General features: G+C 32.6%; 1 protein-coding gene and 1 long non-coding RNA gene across 3 annotated transcripts; one reads left to right on the top strand and one right to left on the bottom strand.

Moving 5' to 3' along the window:
- Nucleotides 1–7,287, top strand: LOC127097569 (G-box-binding factor 1). Of its 2 annotated transcripts, none has more exons than XM_051036061.1 (12): nucleotides 1–118; nucleotides 1,573–1,665; nucleotides 1,772–1,819; nucleotides 1,936–2,028; nucleotides 2,118–2,192; nucleotides 2,454–2,629; nucleotides 2,705–2,759; nucleotides 2,951–2,999; nucleotides 3,146–3,228; nucleotides 4,525–4,605; nucleotides 5,637–5,762; nucleotides 7,029–7,287. In XM_051036061.1, exons 2-12 carry the CDS (start codon nucleotides 1,606–1,608, stop codon nucleotides 7,116–7,118), a joined length of 936 nt encoding a protein of 311 aa, XP_050892018.1. In that variant the 5' UTR covers nucleotides 1–118; nucleotides 1,573–1,605; the 3' UTR covers nucleotides 7,119–7,287. The 2 variants fall into 2 exon arrangements, with proteins under 2 accessions (XP_050892018.1, XP_050892019.1); XM_051036062.1 differs by lacking the exon at nucleotides 1–118 and adding an exon at nucleotides 886–1,225.
- Nucleotides 7,288–13,837: 6,550 nt separating this feature from the next.
- LOC127094019 (uncharacterized) lies at nucleotides 13,838–14,702 on the bottom strand. The gene is made up of 3 exons (XR_007792611.1): nucleotides 14,290–14,702; nucleotides 14,114–14,210; nucleotides 13,838–13,938 (listed from the first exon to the last, which is right to left on the bottom strand). It is a non-coding gene; the product is annotated as an uncharacterized LOC127094019 (long non-coding RNA).
- Nucleotides 14,703–15,052: the final 350 nt, after the last annotated feature.

Below are 15,052 nucleotides of genomic sequence, written 5' to 3'. Positions count from 1 at the left end.
TGAGTTTTATCAAACTTTCATAACATTACACAAACTTGTCTTTCGCGCCACAACGATTTCTCTTCTCTTCTCCACTAACTCATTCAACGTTTCGTTGAAACTTCGGTTTCAGTTTCTGGTAAATTCGAAGCTTTTTTTTTTTTAAATTTTATTTTCTCCTTTTTAATTGTTATCTGCTTTAATATTTTTGTTGTTAATTTTTTGTTCCGTTACTATTGCTTCAGCGATTCAAACATGCTGATTATCGGTTATTTTTTTCTTCAATTTTGTTAAGTTTAGTTTGATTTCTCATTTGAACAATTATTCTTCGGATTTTACTTACTGTTTTATCCAAATAATTCTTAATTAGACTTTACTCAATTGAATTGTGTCCTTATCGCGAAGAGTTCGCGGCGAATCGAGGTTTAACACGTAAAAGGAATAATAGTAGATATGATTTTTTTATTTTTATATTTAAATTTCTGACAATGCAGTAATTATTATGTTTTTTTTTTACTAGAAAATTTCAGTTTTGATTGGAGTAGGATTATGATTTTTTTTTAGGTTTTCTTGATGGTGGATTTTGTAACTGAATATAGGGATTGTGTGTTTGGTTGAGGGAAGATGAAGGAGAGACTAGTAGAGAGATGATTTAGGTGTCTATTCAATTTTGATTGTTTTCCAATATTAGGGGATTTGTACCGAGAGGAGTAAAGTTTTAGATTTTAGATGTATTAATTACTGAAATATTTTTACATGAAATATTATGACATTAAATTTTAGTGTTTAATGGAGATGCATTAATAGTATAAAATAGGTTTGCACTATCCAATAAAAAATCAAAGTAATTTTAAAATATATGCGTTATAGGGTGGAATACACTTGTTCATTGGTCGGTATTGTAAAAAAATAAATTAGTATTTTCTCTCCATTAATATCACTTTACTTGTGAATCAAGTAACAAAAGGGTCATTTTAATCAAATTGTCATTAAGTCTTTCTCTCTCTCCTACATGAAAATCACTCTCCTCTTCATCGCTTCTCTCCACTCTTTGGACCAAACAGATCCTGAGTGTCACTATTAGTGTTGTTAAATAGAGGCTATAGCGGCATTCGAACAAATTTCTATTATCCCGCGAAACACTATTTAGTACAAAATATTGTCAAATTGCGGCACTATAACAGGTTGCATAGCAGACTTTGAATAAACAGCTATCTTTTGCGATCAAATTGCGGCACTATAACAGGTTGCATAGCAGACTTTGAATAAACAGCTATATTTTGTGATCTGCGATTTACAACATTGGCTAGTATTCAATTGAAGGAAATAAAACCGTGTCAAGATTTTTCGATTTTGGATTGATTGAAAGTTTACTTTTATTTATTTAGGTACAGATATGTAATCTACTTGTTTCTTCAAAGTTTGAACCTATCAGACCTGATCAGCAATTATCTTGATTGTTTGGTCAAGTAATTGATGAACGTCTTATGCAACTATCCTTCTGTGGAAAACACTTGAAGAGTCGAGGATTGTTTTTTGATATTATGTACATTATCATAATGTGTTTTGATTTATAAGCAATTATTTATTTAGGAAGCTGCTGGATTCGCTAATTTCTCGAGCTTGATGGGGAAAGAAGAATTCAATCCATTTGGGAGGCCTTACAATTTTATGGTGCCTCAAGATGTCAGTAAATCGTGCTATGGCTATCTTAACTAATTTTCTCAATGTACAGCCTGCTTACGGTCATAGCTGATATGCTTTATATCATTTTGATTTTTCTTTCTAACAGCAAACTCCAAACCAACCTATGCCCCCACATTGGTCTACAACTATGCAGGTGTAAAATATTTTCTGTTCTGAACTAATTTGTGATGGTATTTTGGCCATGTAACTTGCGCCTCGTACGTAAAGGGAAAAAACTGACTCATTTATTTTCTTTTAAATTTTAAATAGGCTTATTACAATCCCGGGTCTGCTCCAAATCCCTTTTATAATCCACTTGCAGCTGGTCCTTACTTGTATCAGCAGTACATGTGGCAGAATCAGGTAATGATACATATTACTGCATCGTATGACAGTCGCTTTCTTAGACAAGCTACCAGCTGCATTTTCAAATTCTTTATTGTTTGATGCAGGCAAACAATGCACTACTTCATTATGATGCTCTAAACGATCCCGCTAGGCTCTCCAATAAACCTCCTGTAGCTAAGGTGAACCCAAACCTTTCAACAAATGGACTCATTTATTGCACTTTCTTCATAAATTTTTTCTCTATCATAATTTCTATGGAATTCATTTTATAGTTAGTTTATATTTAGTGGAACTTTTCGTATTTCTTTAGGGGCGAGGTTGGGTTTAATAATTACTAGTGGATGGATTCAATGAATGTTTGTTCATCTTAGAGAAACTTCCATAATGAACTGTGTATGAGTTTGTATATTCATATACTAATGTTTCTGCATTTTGGTCAGGATGCTACACTGGCCTTTTCAGAAATGGTACGCAGGAATATTGGCGAAGGAAAGCAAGATTTCAACAAATTATTTGCTGGAAACTCACAACCTTTAAGTTTAATAACTGGGGATTTGAGAGAATATGGAAACACATCTTCAGCACCAAAAAATGTCAGGGATGGAACCTCAATAAGGTACGTTTTGTTCTTGTTCTTTTGGTAAGCATGTTGATAACAGTTTTCCTGGTCTGACTAAAAAACTGTTCACAGTGTACCAAGTGGAAGCAAGAGATCACCAGAAGAAGAACAAGAGGGCACTAACAATGTATGTTGATCTATCAAATTTTTATACAAATATGTGGTTCATGAATTTAATTGGTCTTCTGTCACTGTTATGTTTAGAAGTTAGAACACTTAAGAAATTATAATTTTATAAATGCTTCAATTTATTCTTTAGACAGACCATATGCTTAAAATCTTAGGAATAAAAGTCTAATTATATCCTTTTTGTGGCAGGTTTTTCCTTCAAGTTTGACACTGAAACCAAACATGATTATTGGGGATGGTAAGATTATGAATTTATCTATTGATCAACTGAGTAATGTCAATTCATGTTTTATTGTTTAAAATTTGAATGATCAGATGGTGACAAGTAACAAAAATTGTATTGCAGTTCTTGCGACTAACAGTCTTGCATTTTGTTTCTTGTAGAAAATCCATCTGGGCTGACTCAAAATTTGGAGACATTTGCAAAGGAATCTGATGCTGATGCTGAGACTCAACTAAAAAATATGGTACTAAAAAATTTACGGTTTTACGTTGCATGTATGAAAAGGTTTTATTTGTGTATTAAGTAAAATATAAGAACAATCAAGTTTTACTAAGATAACTTGTAAAATCTCTTTTGAATCATTGTGATGAAGTCACATATTTGATATAACCAAGTTTGGGCTTTTGCATAGCCAATGTTGAAATATAGTATGAAAGCAACCTAAAGAAAGAAAAGATGACATTGACTAGCTCCTCCTTTATATATCTTTAGATATATCTTGTAAATTCCATAAAAGTACCTTCTCTTTGCAATCTACGTAAGTCATTTATAATTATCATGGAAAAATACATAGGATAAAAAATTAATAGCATTGATTATAACATGTGTTTTAACGTCTATATCCCATTCCACCACTTTAACATGTTCCCTCGTACAAGAGCCCTTTTTGGCTTGAAGTATGGGCTATGCACACAGGTCCTCTTAGATATTGGAATAAACTTCATAAAGTGAGGAATGTCCAAGGTGTATAAGCACTTATTAAGCCCTATTTGTAGTCAATGTAGGACTTAGATCTTTTCCAATAAGTTCAAACTATGTGTTAGAACATAACCTTATTTAAAACTATGAAACACTGTTATAGACACAGACACGGACACATCACTGACATGTAATAATATGAGAAAATGAAAGGGAATGAGATTGAATGTAACTTCACTTGTCTGTTTTGTATGGGTGTTGGACTCTGATAAAATGTCTGACAATCGGACTTGCCTTCGGTCTAAAGTGTCAGTGTAGCATAGATTTTGAAAAACAAGATTGTAAAAAATAAAACTCTACTTTTTGGTGAAATTTTATATCAAGACCTGATTCTCCTCATAAAAGCATAAACTATTACGTAAGTTACAAACATTAGATATCCCATTGACACATTGTATGTATTGATATTTAAATTGTTGATTTTCTATACCGAATCTTGTTAGATATGCTTAATTTTGTTCCCTACAATAGTTACACTGTTTACCTAGTCCTATAAAAATTGATATGGCCATTGCCATGTCGAATTGGCAATAGTTATAATATGTTTTTATTCTGGCAATAGTTATAGTATGTTAACATGTCTAAAACAATTCTTTAGCTTGCATTTTTTTCCTACACTTCATTCCTGTCATTTATGAGCCTTTTCATGTGAAATGCTACCATCATATTTCAATCCAGCATTATAGTGAGATATGTCTGGTAAATACATTTCAGAAAGTAAACCCCTTCTTAAGGTGGCCAAATTTGATTCTTAAATATTTTTCCGCATTTCTTTTGACAGGAAGGTAGTGATGATATAAGAAAAGAAAGGAAAAGACAGTCAAACAGGGAATCAGCTAAGAGGTCAAGGATACGAAAACAGGTACACTCTAGACCATGACTGGTGCAATGTAGCCCGTTTTGTTTTTCCGATATAAATATGTATCTTTATAATTACAGAAAATATTGAAATATCTATGAAATCAACAATGGTTGAATATGATTAAAAATGTAAAAGAAGTTTTTGTTTCGTTTCCATGTTTGCATCTCATCTGTTAGTCCCCAAATGTTTTTTCAAGTCCTTATTCTAATTTTATATAATAAATTATGAAATGTTATAGTGATCTAATTAAATAGTTGAGAGAACATAAAACAATTAGCTAGTCAATGTTGTCCTATTTTTTCTACTTATTACTTTCTTGTTTCTATATTCTATAGCTGTTTCCTATGACCTCATGTCCTAAACATGAACTCAAATGGCAGCGACAAATACAAAACGAACCACATGCCCACCCATGATACTTGGACTAATTTGGAAATTTATAACCACCTATTTATTAAAGCACATGACAGAACTCTGCCAGCTAAGCTGCATTTTAGACCCTAAAGATATATATACTGTAATTATTGAGAGCTAGATTTCAAAATATCAAAGAAACAGTGTTTTAACTTGGTTGGTTATGCCACATGGCCAGCTAGATTGATCAAAAGGACACATCAGTTCTTAGTTTCCTTCATTGATGACCAGTCTCATAGACATGCTTATATAATAATCTAATTTTAAAAAAACGTAAGCCAAAAGTTTCCTTATTATGAACTTATGGTGCATTCTCAACAACCTTTCCCTTTCTTTGGAACATGACTGATCCATGTAAATGAACCCACTTAATGGAAAAGGAACAAAAATTTGTTGTTATTATTGGTGTATAATCATAGGATCTTGCTTTACCAAAAAGCTTAACAGTCTTTTTGATTACCATTGTGGAAGTAGCAAATTTTACTTGTTCTTTTCCTTGACTTTGTTGTACATCTCTTCTCAATTAGACATAGTTTCCTCTTGGAAAGATATAAACCTTTATGATTTTCTTGAAATTTGTATTTCATTTGATGTTCTCATTATTTGTGCCTTGGCAGCAAGAATGTGAAGAGCTATCTAAAACGATAGATACTCTTAAGGATGAAAATTCCGTCCTAACACAAAGGCTCGTTACACTTTCTGAGGAATGTCAGGAGCTCACCATTGAAAACAATTCCATTGAGGTCCGTCATTTTAGTTCTCCTTATTTGTTCATTTTAGATCATTCATTCAACTAAGATACTTGTTTGGTTTAAGAAAATATTTTCTATTTTAACTTTTAATTGCTAAAGTGTCTTCTCGTTTTCTAATATTTCGCTTCTTTGCCTTTAGTTGAGGGTGTATTAAACTATTTTAATTACATAACTTTAGAGAGTATAGGTAAATAATTCAAAGTGACTATAGTCCCTTAATTTGTATTTTTAAAACCACATTTTGCCTGCATTAAATTACGCTCTTTCAAACAACAAAATATGGATAAACTTTTCAAATAACAAAATATGGATAAACTCTGGTTGCAAACACATAACACTGCCGAATTTTGAGAGTCTGCACCTCCCTTTTCCAAAGGCTTCTTTATTCTCTTTCAAATGACATGATATGACCCACCTGTCTAGCAATTTCCAACTTACTAATTGATTTGATAAGTAACTAATCAAGCTAAGTACTTAAAATACACCCCACAAAACAAATTGACTATGTCCTAAGGGCGAACCAGACAGATAAACAAAAATCTCTTTAGACCTCTAGGGTGCCATTCTATAATATTCCAAGTATCAGAAGAGAATCAAATGACCCTTTTTTCTGCCAACTCCCCTCAAAAGTCTAATAATCCCTATCAACAGCAACTTCTAATGTCTGCACGAAGGCCTCAGAGAGAATTCGTGTAAGTGTAATTGTAAAACTGAATTAAAAAAATTATAAACAGCAACTAGGAATGATAAAACAGACCAACCAGCCCCACAACCAACCCATCTAAAATGGGACAGGCCGAGTAGAACTAGGTAAGTGGATTGGAAGTCTCACCCCACTATGTTAAGGACCTTCTTACACGCACCTCTCCTAGCACTCCCTACTTCCACTTGTCCATTTGATGTAACTAACTTTTCTACCTCCACTTTGCTGTTTTGTTCCTAAGTGGAGCTAATTAGAAAAATTGTTTTAATTGATACACAAATCTTTACATTATTACTGAATCTATCTCATTCTAAGTTATTGTCTAAAACACAAAAAAACAAGCCTCTTTAATCTCTCCTTCCTATTCTTTATAACCAATGATCTTTGCAACCAACTTCCTAATAAGCTAGTGCAACAATTATCTAAGGAAGTTACCTAAGACGAAGATGTTATGTCCATTTTCTTAGATAGAAGTTAGTTTTCATTATTGTGCTTCTCAATGCTCTATTTTCAAAGATTGCTACTAATTTGATTGTGATTTGATGGTGGAACAGGAAGAGCTAGTTAAGAGGTATGGATCAGAATCAATTGCAGACCTATTGCTCATGAAGCCTGTTTCTGGTGGATTCCCAAAATCAGTTTGAGATAGGAAGCATCTTACAACTGATCTGAATCTTTTATATATTTTTATTTGGGATGGAATTGAATTTTGACTTCTGCTTTAAGTTGTCAATCATATCAGACATAATGATATATTTGTAAATCAACATTAAAATAATCTTTTATTGGAAATTAAATTTTGAGATTTTAAAATTTCAAAGTATTAGAGATATATTTTAATCATTAATAAATAATTTTTTTTATGAAATATGAGGATTTTTCTTTGATTGTCTTTAAATGGTTTCTCATTCAGCTTAATTCTTTATTTGTAGGTTCTCTTTATTTTTATTAAAAAAAGCCGTTATGTTTTGTTGTGTTGTGTATGAAAAACAGGTTTTAAATTAATAAACATATTGTTTTATTACAAAATACTTTTTTTAAGTTTTAAATAAATAAACATATTGTTTTATTACAAAACACTTTTTTAAAATTTTTTAAAAATAATTAATGAAATAATATAATTTATTTATTAATAAAATAATATTAACAGTGGTGGTGATCGAAGAAGGGTGACCACTCGAGCATTGCCACGGCCTCTTACTTTAAGTTCTTTATTGAATGAGTATTTTATTGAACATTTTTTAAACTCTTTAGGAGACTTAAACTTGATTTTTTTTTTCAAAATTTGTTTGAAATAAAGGTTTTTGTTTTTTATAAAGTTTTATATATTTTTTTAAAATAAAAAATCAATTTTTTTAAAACATAATTTGAAAATAATTTTTAATAAAAATATATTGTTTTTGAAAAATATTTTTTAAAAATCAGAAATAAGGCAAAAACCCAAGAAATAAATTAGAAAAGGAGAATAGGTACAAAAATAGGACATTGAGTCAAAATCTCAAACCTATCTAATTCTAAAATTAGGTAACCTTAGTTTGTTTCTATTAAAATTCAAAACTATAAGTATATCCGACCACCACGTAAAATTAGAGAAGCCTAAGTTAGCTAATTTATCTGCACAATGATTTCCTTTCTTGTAAATATGAGTCGTCAAAAAATTTAAATATTGCATCCTAAACATACAGTTTTCCACCCATTCTTTAACTTCCAAGGAATAAGATGTGGTTTACTTAACGCTTTCACCACTAGCAAATAATCCATTTCCAACCGTAAGCTAGCCCAATTTTGAGTAGCGGCATACTCCATGGCCATAATCGCTCCCATTAACTTCGTCGAAAAAGCACAAATCGGATCCAGGTTACAAATGAAACTCCCAAAATAATCACATTTACGGTTTCTAAAAATACCGCCACATATTGCCTGAAGCGGGAAGCCAACCATACTGAGGGGGACACCACAAAACCTCCTTGACCAATTTTGGTTTAGGCGGATGAATAACAACAAAAAAGTTCTTAAGCATAACAAAATCCTGAATAGAGGAATTGGAATAGACAGGAGTGGAATCGCCCGCTAATTTAGTTCAAGATTCGATTGAAGAGCAAGCGGACTTCCAAGGAATATACTTACCTGAAACCTGGCCGAGTTACGAGACTACCAAATGCAGTGAACCGAATTGATAATAGTCGACAACAAAACATCTTTACATTGATGCGATGCATTTCTTTGTAAAATATACATGCAATCCTCCAAGCAAGAAATACAATAGTCAATTCTATTCTCCAACCACATCCCAACAGATTTTGTGTATCTGTAGTTAAAGAAAAGGTGCGAAATGGATTCCTCCGGATTATTACACAAATTGCAGATTGACGACAAGTATAAACCCCGCAAAGCCAAATTGTCATAAGTAGGAAGTTTGTTATACATTAAATGCTAAAATAAAATAGACTCGAAACATTACCATTGAGGAAAGAGTAAACGTCCTTGAAAGAGAGAACACTGATGTCCGACTGAATCCAGATTCTAGAATTCTCCTTCTGAATATTAAAATACACCTTAGAAGAAAGATGAGGCAGGTGTAGTAGTAAATTTTTTGAGATTAAGCTATTGATTAACTTAACTCGCAAAGCAATAGTCGCCACCGCGCTTTTATTGTTTCCAAAGGAAAAAGGAAAAAGTACGAATATAACCCGAAGTAGTTTTAAAATAAAACTAATAAAAGAGAACAAGGGTCCAGGGGTTAATTATGCAAAGGGAAGGTATTAGAATCCTAAACATCCATGGTACTCCATGGTAACCTCTTTGAAAATATGTACATATTTTGCTTTGGAAAAGAGTGTTGTTTGTTAAAAGATCGGAGAGATGGGAAAAAAAGCATTTTCTTTATTTTTGTGTTTGTCAAGACTTTTGAAGTCTCATGCCTACGTACCAACAAAGTATAATGGAGGATTAAAACCTCGTAGTTCGTGGTAAAAATAACAAAAGGAGTTTGTTTTGATTCATTTTTATGAAAAATACATTTTTTCATTTTAAGGAGAATACTCAACTAGTCACCCACAAGTATGAGAACTTTGCATCATCATGAAAAGAGCTCCAACTCGGATAAGGATAAAAAAGTATGCCACTAGCTCTCACAGATGGAAAAGAATTATCATCAATACTATGGAGATAAGATAATTATATCTCAACTATGGAAATGACTTATGTCTAATACCTTGAGAAAAGTTTTAAAAGGAAAAAAAAAGCACAAGGGCACAAAATGGTCTAAATGAGTTTATGCGTTTTTTAGTCTTTTGAAATTGGTCTAAATATGCTTAAGATGGATTAGCATTTATTAAGATTTTTTTTTTTTGAAAATCACTTGACAAAAGTCAAAGTTTGTTGAGAAAAATGATTCAAGTTTGAAAAATAAGAAGGTTTTGAAAAAGAGAGAAGATTTTGAAAATTAAAAAAGGGGAGGAGAAGAAGAGACTATCCTATAACATAAATTAAAAGCTAGGGAGGAAAGATCTAACCGAGAAATAGCAAGCTTTATGACATAAGTCAAGCAAGAATTTCCTCATTTGGATTAAGCCTCAAACAAGTCAAAATAAGCAAATAATAATCCATGTATCATATGAAACCAAAGTAACCAAGCCAAGTCTTCACAGAGAAGTCCAAAGTCATATGTATCAGATGAATTCCAAGTTCTCAAGTCACTGGTCTCAAAGCAAAGGTTAAGATCCTATTCTAAGTCCATAACTTCACAATGATGCAAAGGATAGTAACCACAAGTCCATGAGTTAGGAGAAACAAGTTTCTTTTAACAATGATATAAAAGAAAGGTCCAAGTAGACAAAGAACAAAAATGACATAATCACAAACAATATGATATAAAATGCTAAATATAAAATATAAAGTAAATGACATAAGATAAATGAGCATAAAGTAAATGAATTTGAAGTAAAAGTTAATACAAGTAAAGTGTTAGTAAAAGATATTAGTGAAGATGTTAGTGAAGACGAAAATATGTTTTGGTCATTTTTTAGAGAATACTCAACTATCCACTCATAAGCATGAAAATATGAACCTATACATCATTTGTGAGAAAGGCTCCAACTTGGATAAAATCAACAAGTATGCCACTCGCTCTCACAAATGGAAAAGGAACAACATTTTCACACAATACCATGAGAAATAAGAGACTTACAATCTCACTTATAAAAATGCCTTCTGCTTTCGGGACAAATTTAACGCTATGTTAAGCAATCGTAATTGGACTTATGTAGAAGTCACAACTATCTGAGGCCAGTCAATAATATTTTTTGTGTTAATACATGCTATATAAATGATATGTAAACCATTCTCCTAAAGCCATGCCACACAAGAAAAGAAAAAAAGGGAGATGATCAAGCACAAAGGCTAGGAGGATGGTTCATTACTTCAATCCACACTTCATGGAACTTAGGACAAACTTATGCATAAATCTAAAGTACCTTAAATGATTCATGATCACTTAGAAGGTAGATTTGAAATGATGAAAGTTCATTAAGTACCAATCCACACATCATGAACAAGATGGACACAAATCACCCAATTGATCAAAGGGAAAAGAAAGAGATGGAGAAGAGAGACACAAGAGAAGTCACACCCAAATTGGATCAAAGTTTGATCAAGTCATCATCAAAATCAATCATCCATTTTAATGGATTAGGGTTTCACCCCATCAACACCCAAAATCCATTGAGTTTGATGAGACTTGAAGTCCAAACCATCATGATCCAAGACCAACAGAACTTCACAAGGTCACACAAATATAAAGTGCAATTAAATGAAATAAAAATGCATCAAAGATATTTTTAAATGATTTTTTAAATAGAAATAAAATGGAAATTTCATAAAGTCTTTCAAAATACCAAATAATGGCCGAGAAAATTATGGAAGGTTGGAAATTAAATAAGAAACATATAATAAAATTTTCTGAATTTTAAAATGCAGAAAAGTATTTTTAAACCAATTAAAACAAAGGAGAAAAGAGAAAATTCATAAAAAAAAAATAGAAAATCAATGAAATAAAATGTGGAAAAATAAAAATCAGATGAAGAAAAATAAAAGAGAATTTTAGAAATTATTTTGGGATTTTTTGGATAAAAAATAAAATTACTATGAATTTTTAAAGAAAAAGCAATTTAAAATAATAAAAGAAAAAGAATTAAAATCAGAAAAAACACGGAGCGTTGGATCATGCCTCATTAATTGATGTGGTAGAACCAACAATCCAGAGGTTGGGATGCATGGTGGAACACGCTGCAAGCCAAACACAAGATCCAATATAAATTCAACCAATCAAAACATTTTAAATTGTCAACGTGTCTGGTTCAAACTCAGACCACCCGAGGAAAACTTCGGTCGTCTTTGTCATACCCCAATTTCGTCTGGGTAGTTTAAAAACTTTCATTAGCATTCATAACCAGAGAGCATGATGCATAAACTTAAGACTCGGGGATCTTACCAGAGGAGGAAATTAGGGGTTTTCCTGTTATTACCCTAACCCATGTTCAACAAAGCATTAAAACCCTGATTTGGGGGGATCCTTGATCAAAGCTTCATAAACCCTAATCATGTCTATCACTCCTTATGTGGCTTCCTAACCTTAAGTTCATTTAAACTCTTCATCATTCATAGCTTGATTTCATTTTCCTAATCAAAGGTTTATTCAGTATTCACTTGTTCATGGCCATTGGTTCTAGTCAAAGTTCTTGGTCCCATAACTTTCATCTACTTTCCTTCATCCATGACGTTTCATCTGATCATTTCCTTGTTCATAGCCCATAACTTGTTCATGCCTTGTCTATGTTCATTTTATCTAGCTACTTCAAGTAGAATGGTTTGTTCTTGGTTTATTCATTTTATGTCCTTTGGTTTATGCAGTCTCATTTCCAATTGGTCCTTGCTAAGGCACTAGGTTTCATCTAAGTCTTGTACCATCCATACATATCTAATGGTTTGGTCATGGTTATTTTATTGTTTATTCATGGATCTTTGGTTTAAGTCATGGTCGTCTTGACATGTTCGTTTTCAATATCTTGCATTTCAAGAGTCAATTCAATTCATTCCCATACAATACCATTCAAAACCATTCATTCATAAACAAATACCAAATGTCAATTTCATTTATGCATTGATCATTCAAGGTCCATATATACAAAGAATTACAAGTTTGACTATTTTTACAAACAATTGACTTTTTGGTCAACCCATTCACCAAAGTCAACAAACCTACATTAACCACCATAAGACTAAACCTAATCCATCTTATTTTGGTTCATCATTCAATTCCATGTTTACTTGCTATTATCTTGATTTCTTCAAAGGCAAGCTACATTTATTTATGACATCCCTACAAAGCCAATTAACCAAGGCAAGGCATTGTTACATACAATAAACATGTTCATGATTTGTCCTAATAATTCAAACAGATCCAAGTACATGAGTAATACACATGAATAAAAACATGTACATTATCTAGCATGCTAATTTTTCAAGACCATTATCATGAATAAACTTACACTAACTACAACTTGCAACCACAAGTCATGAGCATAAGATGTGTAACATGACTTGAGTTCACCTAGCAAGGAAGAATATGGTGAGCCTAGACCATAACCTGCAATAGACCAAATGTATACTAATAAATCAATATCAGGAAAATATGCCAAGTCGGGAAAACCGTGTTGCAATGCCCAGAAATGTAAGCCAATGGATAAGCACCTTCAGTAAGACAACAGGCTCGATATTACCATGGAACTTTCAGGCCTAACACCACAGAATCCAATCTGCAACATGAGGTTTGTGGCACACAAGCTAAGAGCCTTGACCAATACCTGTTGAAACATAATCTAAGCAGCAAAAAGATTGGATTACCTATCACCAAACCATGATATAAGGCCAAGCACAATAAATCTCTTACATTAACACTAAACCATCATGAATCAAATATGCACCAGAACTGAACAACAATTGCATTACAAATAAAACTTAAATCATGTACAGGTTCATTACAATACCATGGTATTCTAAACTAAATGATCTTCCAAAACATTGCCATTATATAATTCCATAAACCACACTTAAATCCTATAATCTGTGAACCAATTACGTTACAAGGAAAGCCTCAAAGTTTGATGCTGTATATCGTTTAGCTATGATGCATTTCTTGTTTTTCTAGGCCATTTCCAAGTGTGTAAGTCACCTTCTAATCACCTTCGTACCTTCACCAAACCAAGAGCCAACTATATGTCCTACAACTTGAAAAATCCCACACAAAGGCAAATGTTGTCATTTGTTTAATATCATTAAAAAGAGAGAAATAATTCTAAAATACCTATTTTAACTCAGAGCTTCACAACAGAGCAGCATGAACTTCCATAATAATATACCATAGCCTTGCAAAACTAAGAGTTCTTTTTCTTCCTAAACCTCCACCTTCACCCAAAAATTCTGAGTCAGTATAAGCTACAACAGGTAAAATTATGCAGATGGTAAAAACCGCAAGGCATGACAAAACCAAATGGTAAAAATTTCGTGTAGCAGTAAAATCAATCTTGAAAGAGCACATGCTTTAGAAAGTTTGGAGGACACTACAAACAAAAAGAATTACATGTCACAATCGCTCTGGTCCCCACAAAATCTGAGGAAAAATTCTCCTCTAACTGAATGATCCGTTTCACCTCTGCCAGCTCATGATCCACACCACCCTATAAAAACAGACACTCAATCATTGTGAAAAAGAGGATCCTTAATGAAATTATGGAGAAATTCCTAAGCAACTCATACCAAAATCTCTTGACTGAACCACTCAGATTCATCATCAGAATCTGAGTGTGCTTCGAGCTAAATCACGTCACTCCACAAGCGTGATAGTTCCTAGCAGATAAGAAACCACCATAAAAGAAAGGAAAGAGCTCGAAGGAAGCATGAAAGGATTCTCAAGAAAAAAAAAGGAAAAAACGTGCTTACCAAGGTCAGATTCCATTCTCCACGCTCACCGGAAACGTTCGTTTTCCAGTGAAGTTCAGTTTTTTTCTTTCTTCACTTTTTGTTCATACACTTCATGATAGCTTGATAAACATGATGGTTTAGATATATAATTATTCTTTTGGTAGCTTTGCTTTGTTGGATTTTGATGTTCGGTTCAGTTGTTTTCTCTATTTGAACTCGGTCAAGGCTTTGAACAAAGCATATCTTATACTTAATATGTGATTTTGGATTGTTGGAATTTGTTCTCTGGTTAGATTTGGGATTGGGAAGTTTTGGTGTTTTAGATGGTTTTATTATGTGAAATTCTGGTATCAGATATGAGATGTCGAAGGTAATGTCACGACACTAATATCTGAACAATACAAGCAGGATAAACAATAAAGAACAATAATGCAAGAGACACAAGCAATTGTTAACCCAATTCGGTGCAAACTCACCTACGTCTGGGGGCTACCAAGCCAGGAAGGAAATCCACTAAACAGAATCAGTTCAAAGACTCTCAGTAAACAACTTCAAGTTACAGTCTTTTCACCTAATCTCTACCCGTGTGACTTCTACC

Source organism: Lathyrus oleraceus, chromosome 6 (assembly GCF_024323335.1).
Source record: "Lathyrus oleraceus cultivar Zhongwan6 chromosome 6, CAAS_Psat_ZW6_1.0, whole genome shotgun sequence".
Taxonomy (NCBI): Eukaryota; Viridiplantae; Streptophyta; class Magnoliopsida; order Fabales; family Fabaceae; genus Lathyrus; species Lathyrus oleraceus.
The sequence above is the reverse complement of the archived record's forward strand: the minus strand, read 5'-3'. Positions and strand labels throughout refer to the sequence as shown.

Excerpts from the sequence above, each read along its gene's own strand:
- LOC127097569 (XM_051036061.1), top strand. The coding sequence starts at position 1,606 with ATGGGGAAAGAAGAATTCAATCCATTTGGGAGGCCTTACAATTTTATG. Across the intron at positions 2,193-2,453 it reads ATAAACCTCCTGTAGCTAAG|GATGCTACACTGGCCTTTTC; the intron begins GTGAACCCAAAC and ends CATTTTGGTCAG. Across the intron at positions 3,000-3,145 it reads AAACATGATTATTGGGGATG|AAAATCCATCTGGGCTGACT; the intron begins GTAAGATTATGA and ends TGTTTCTTGTAG.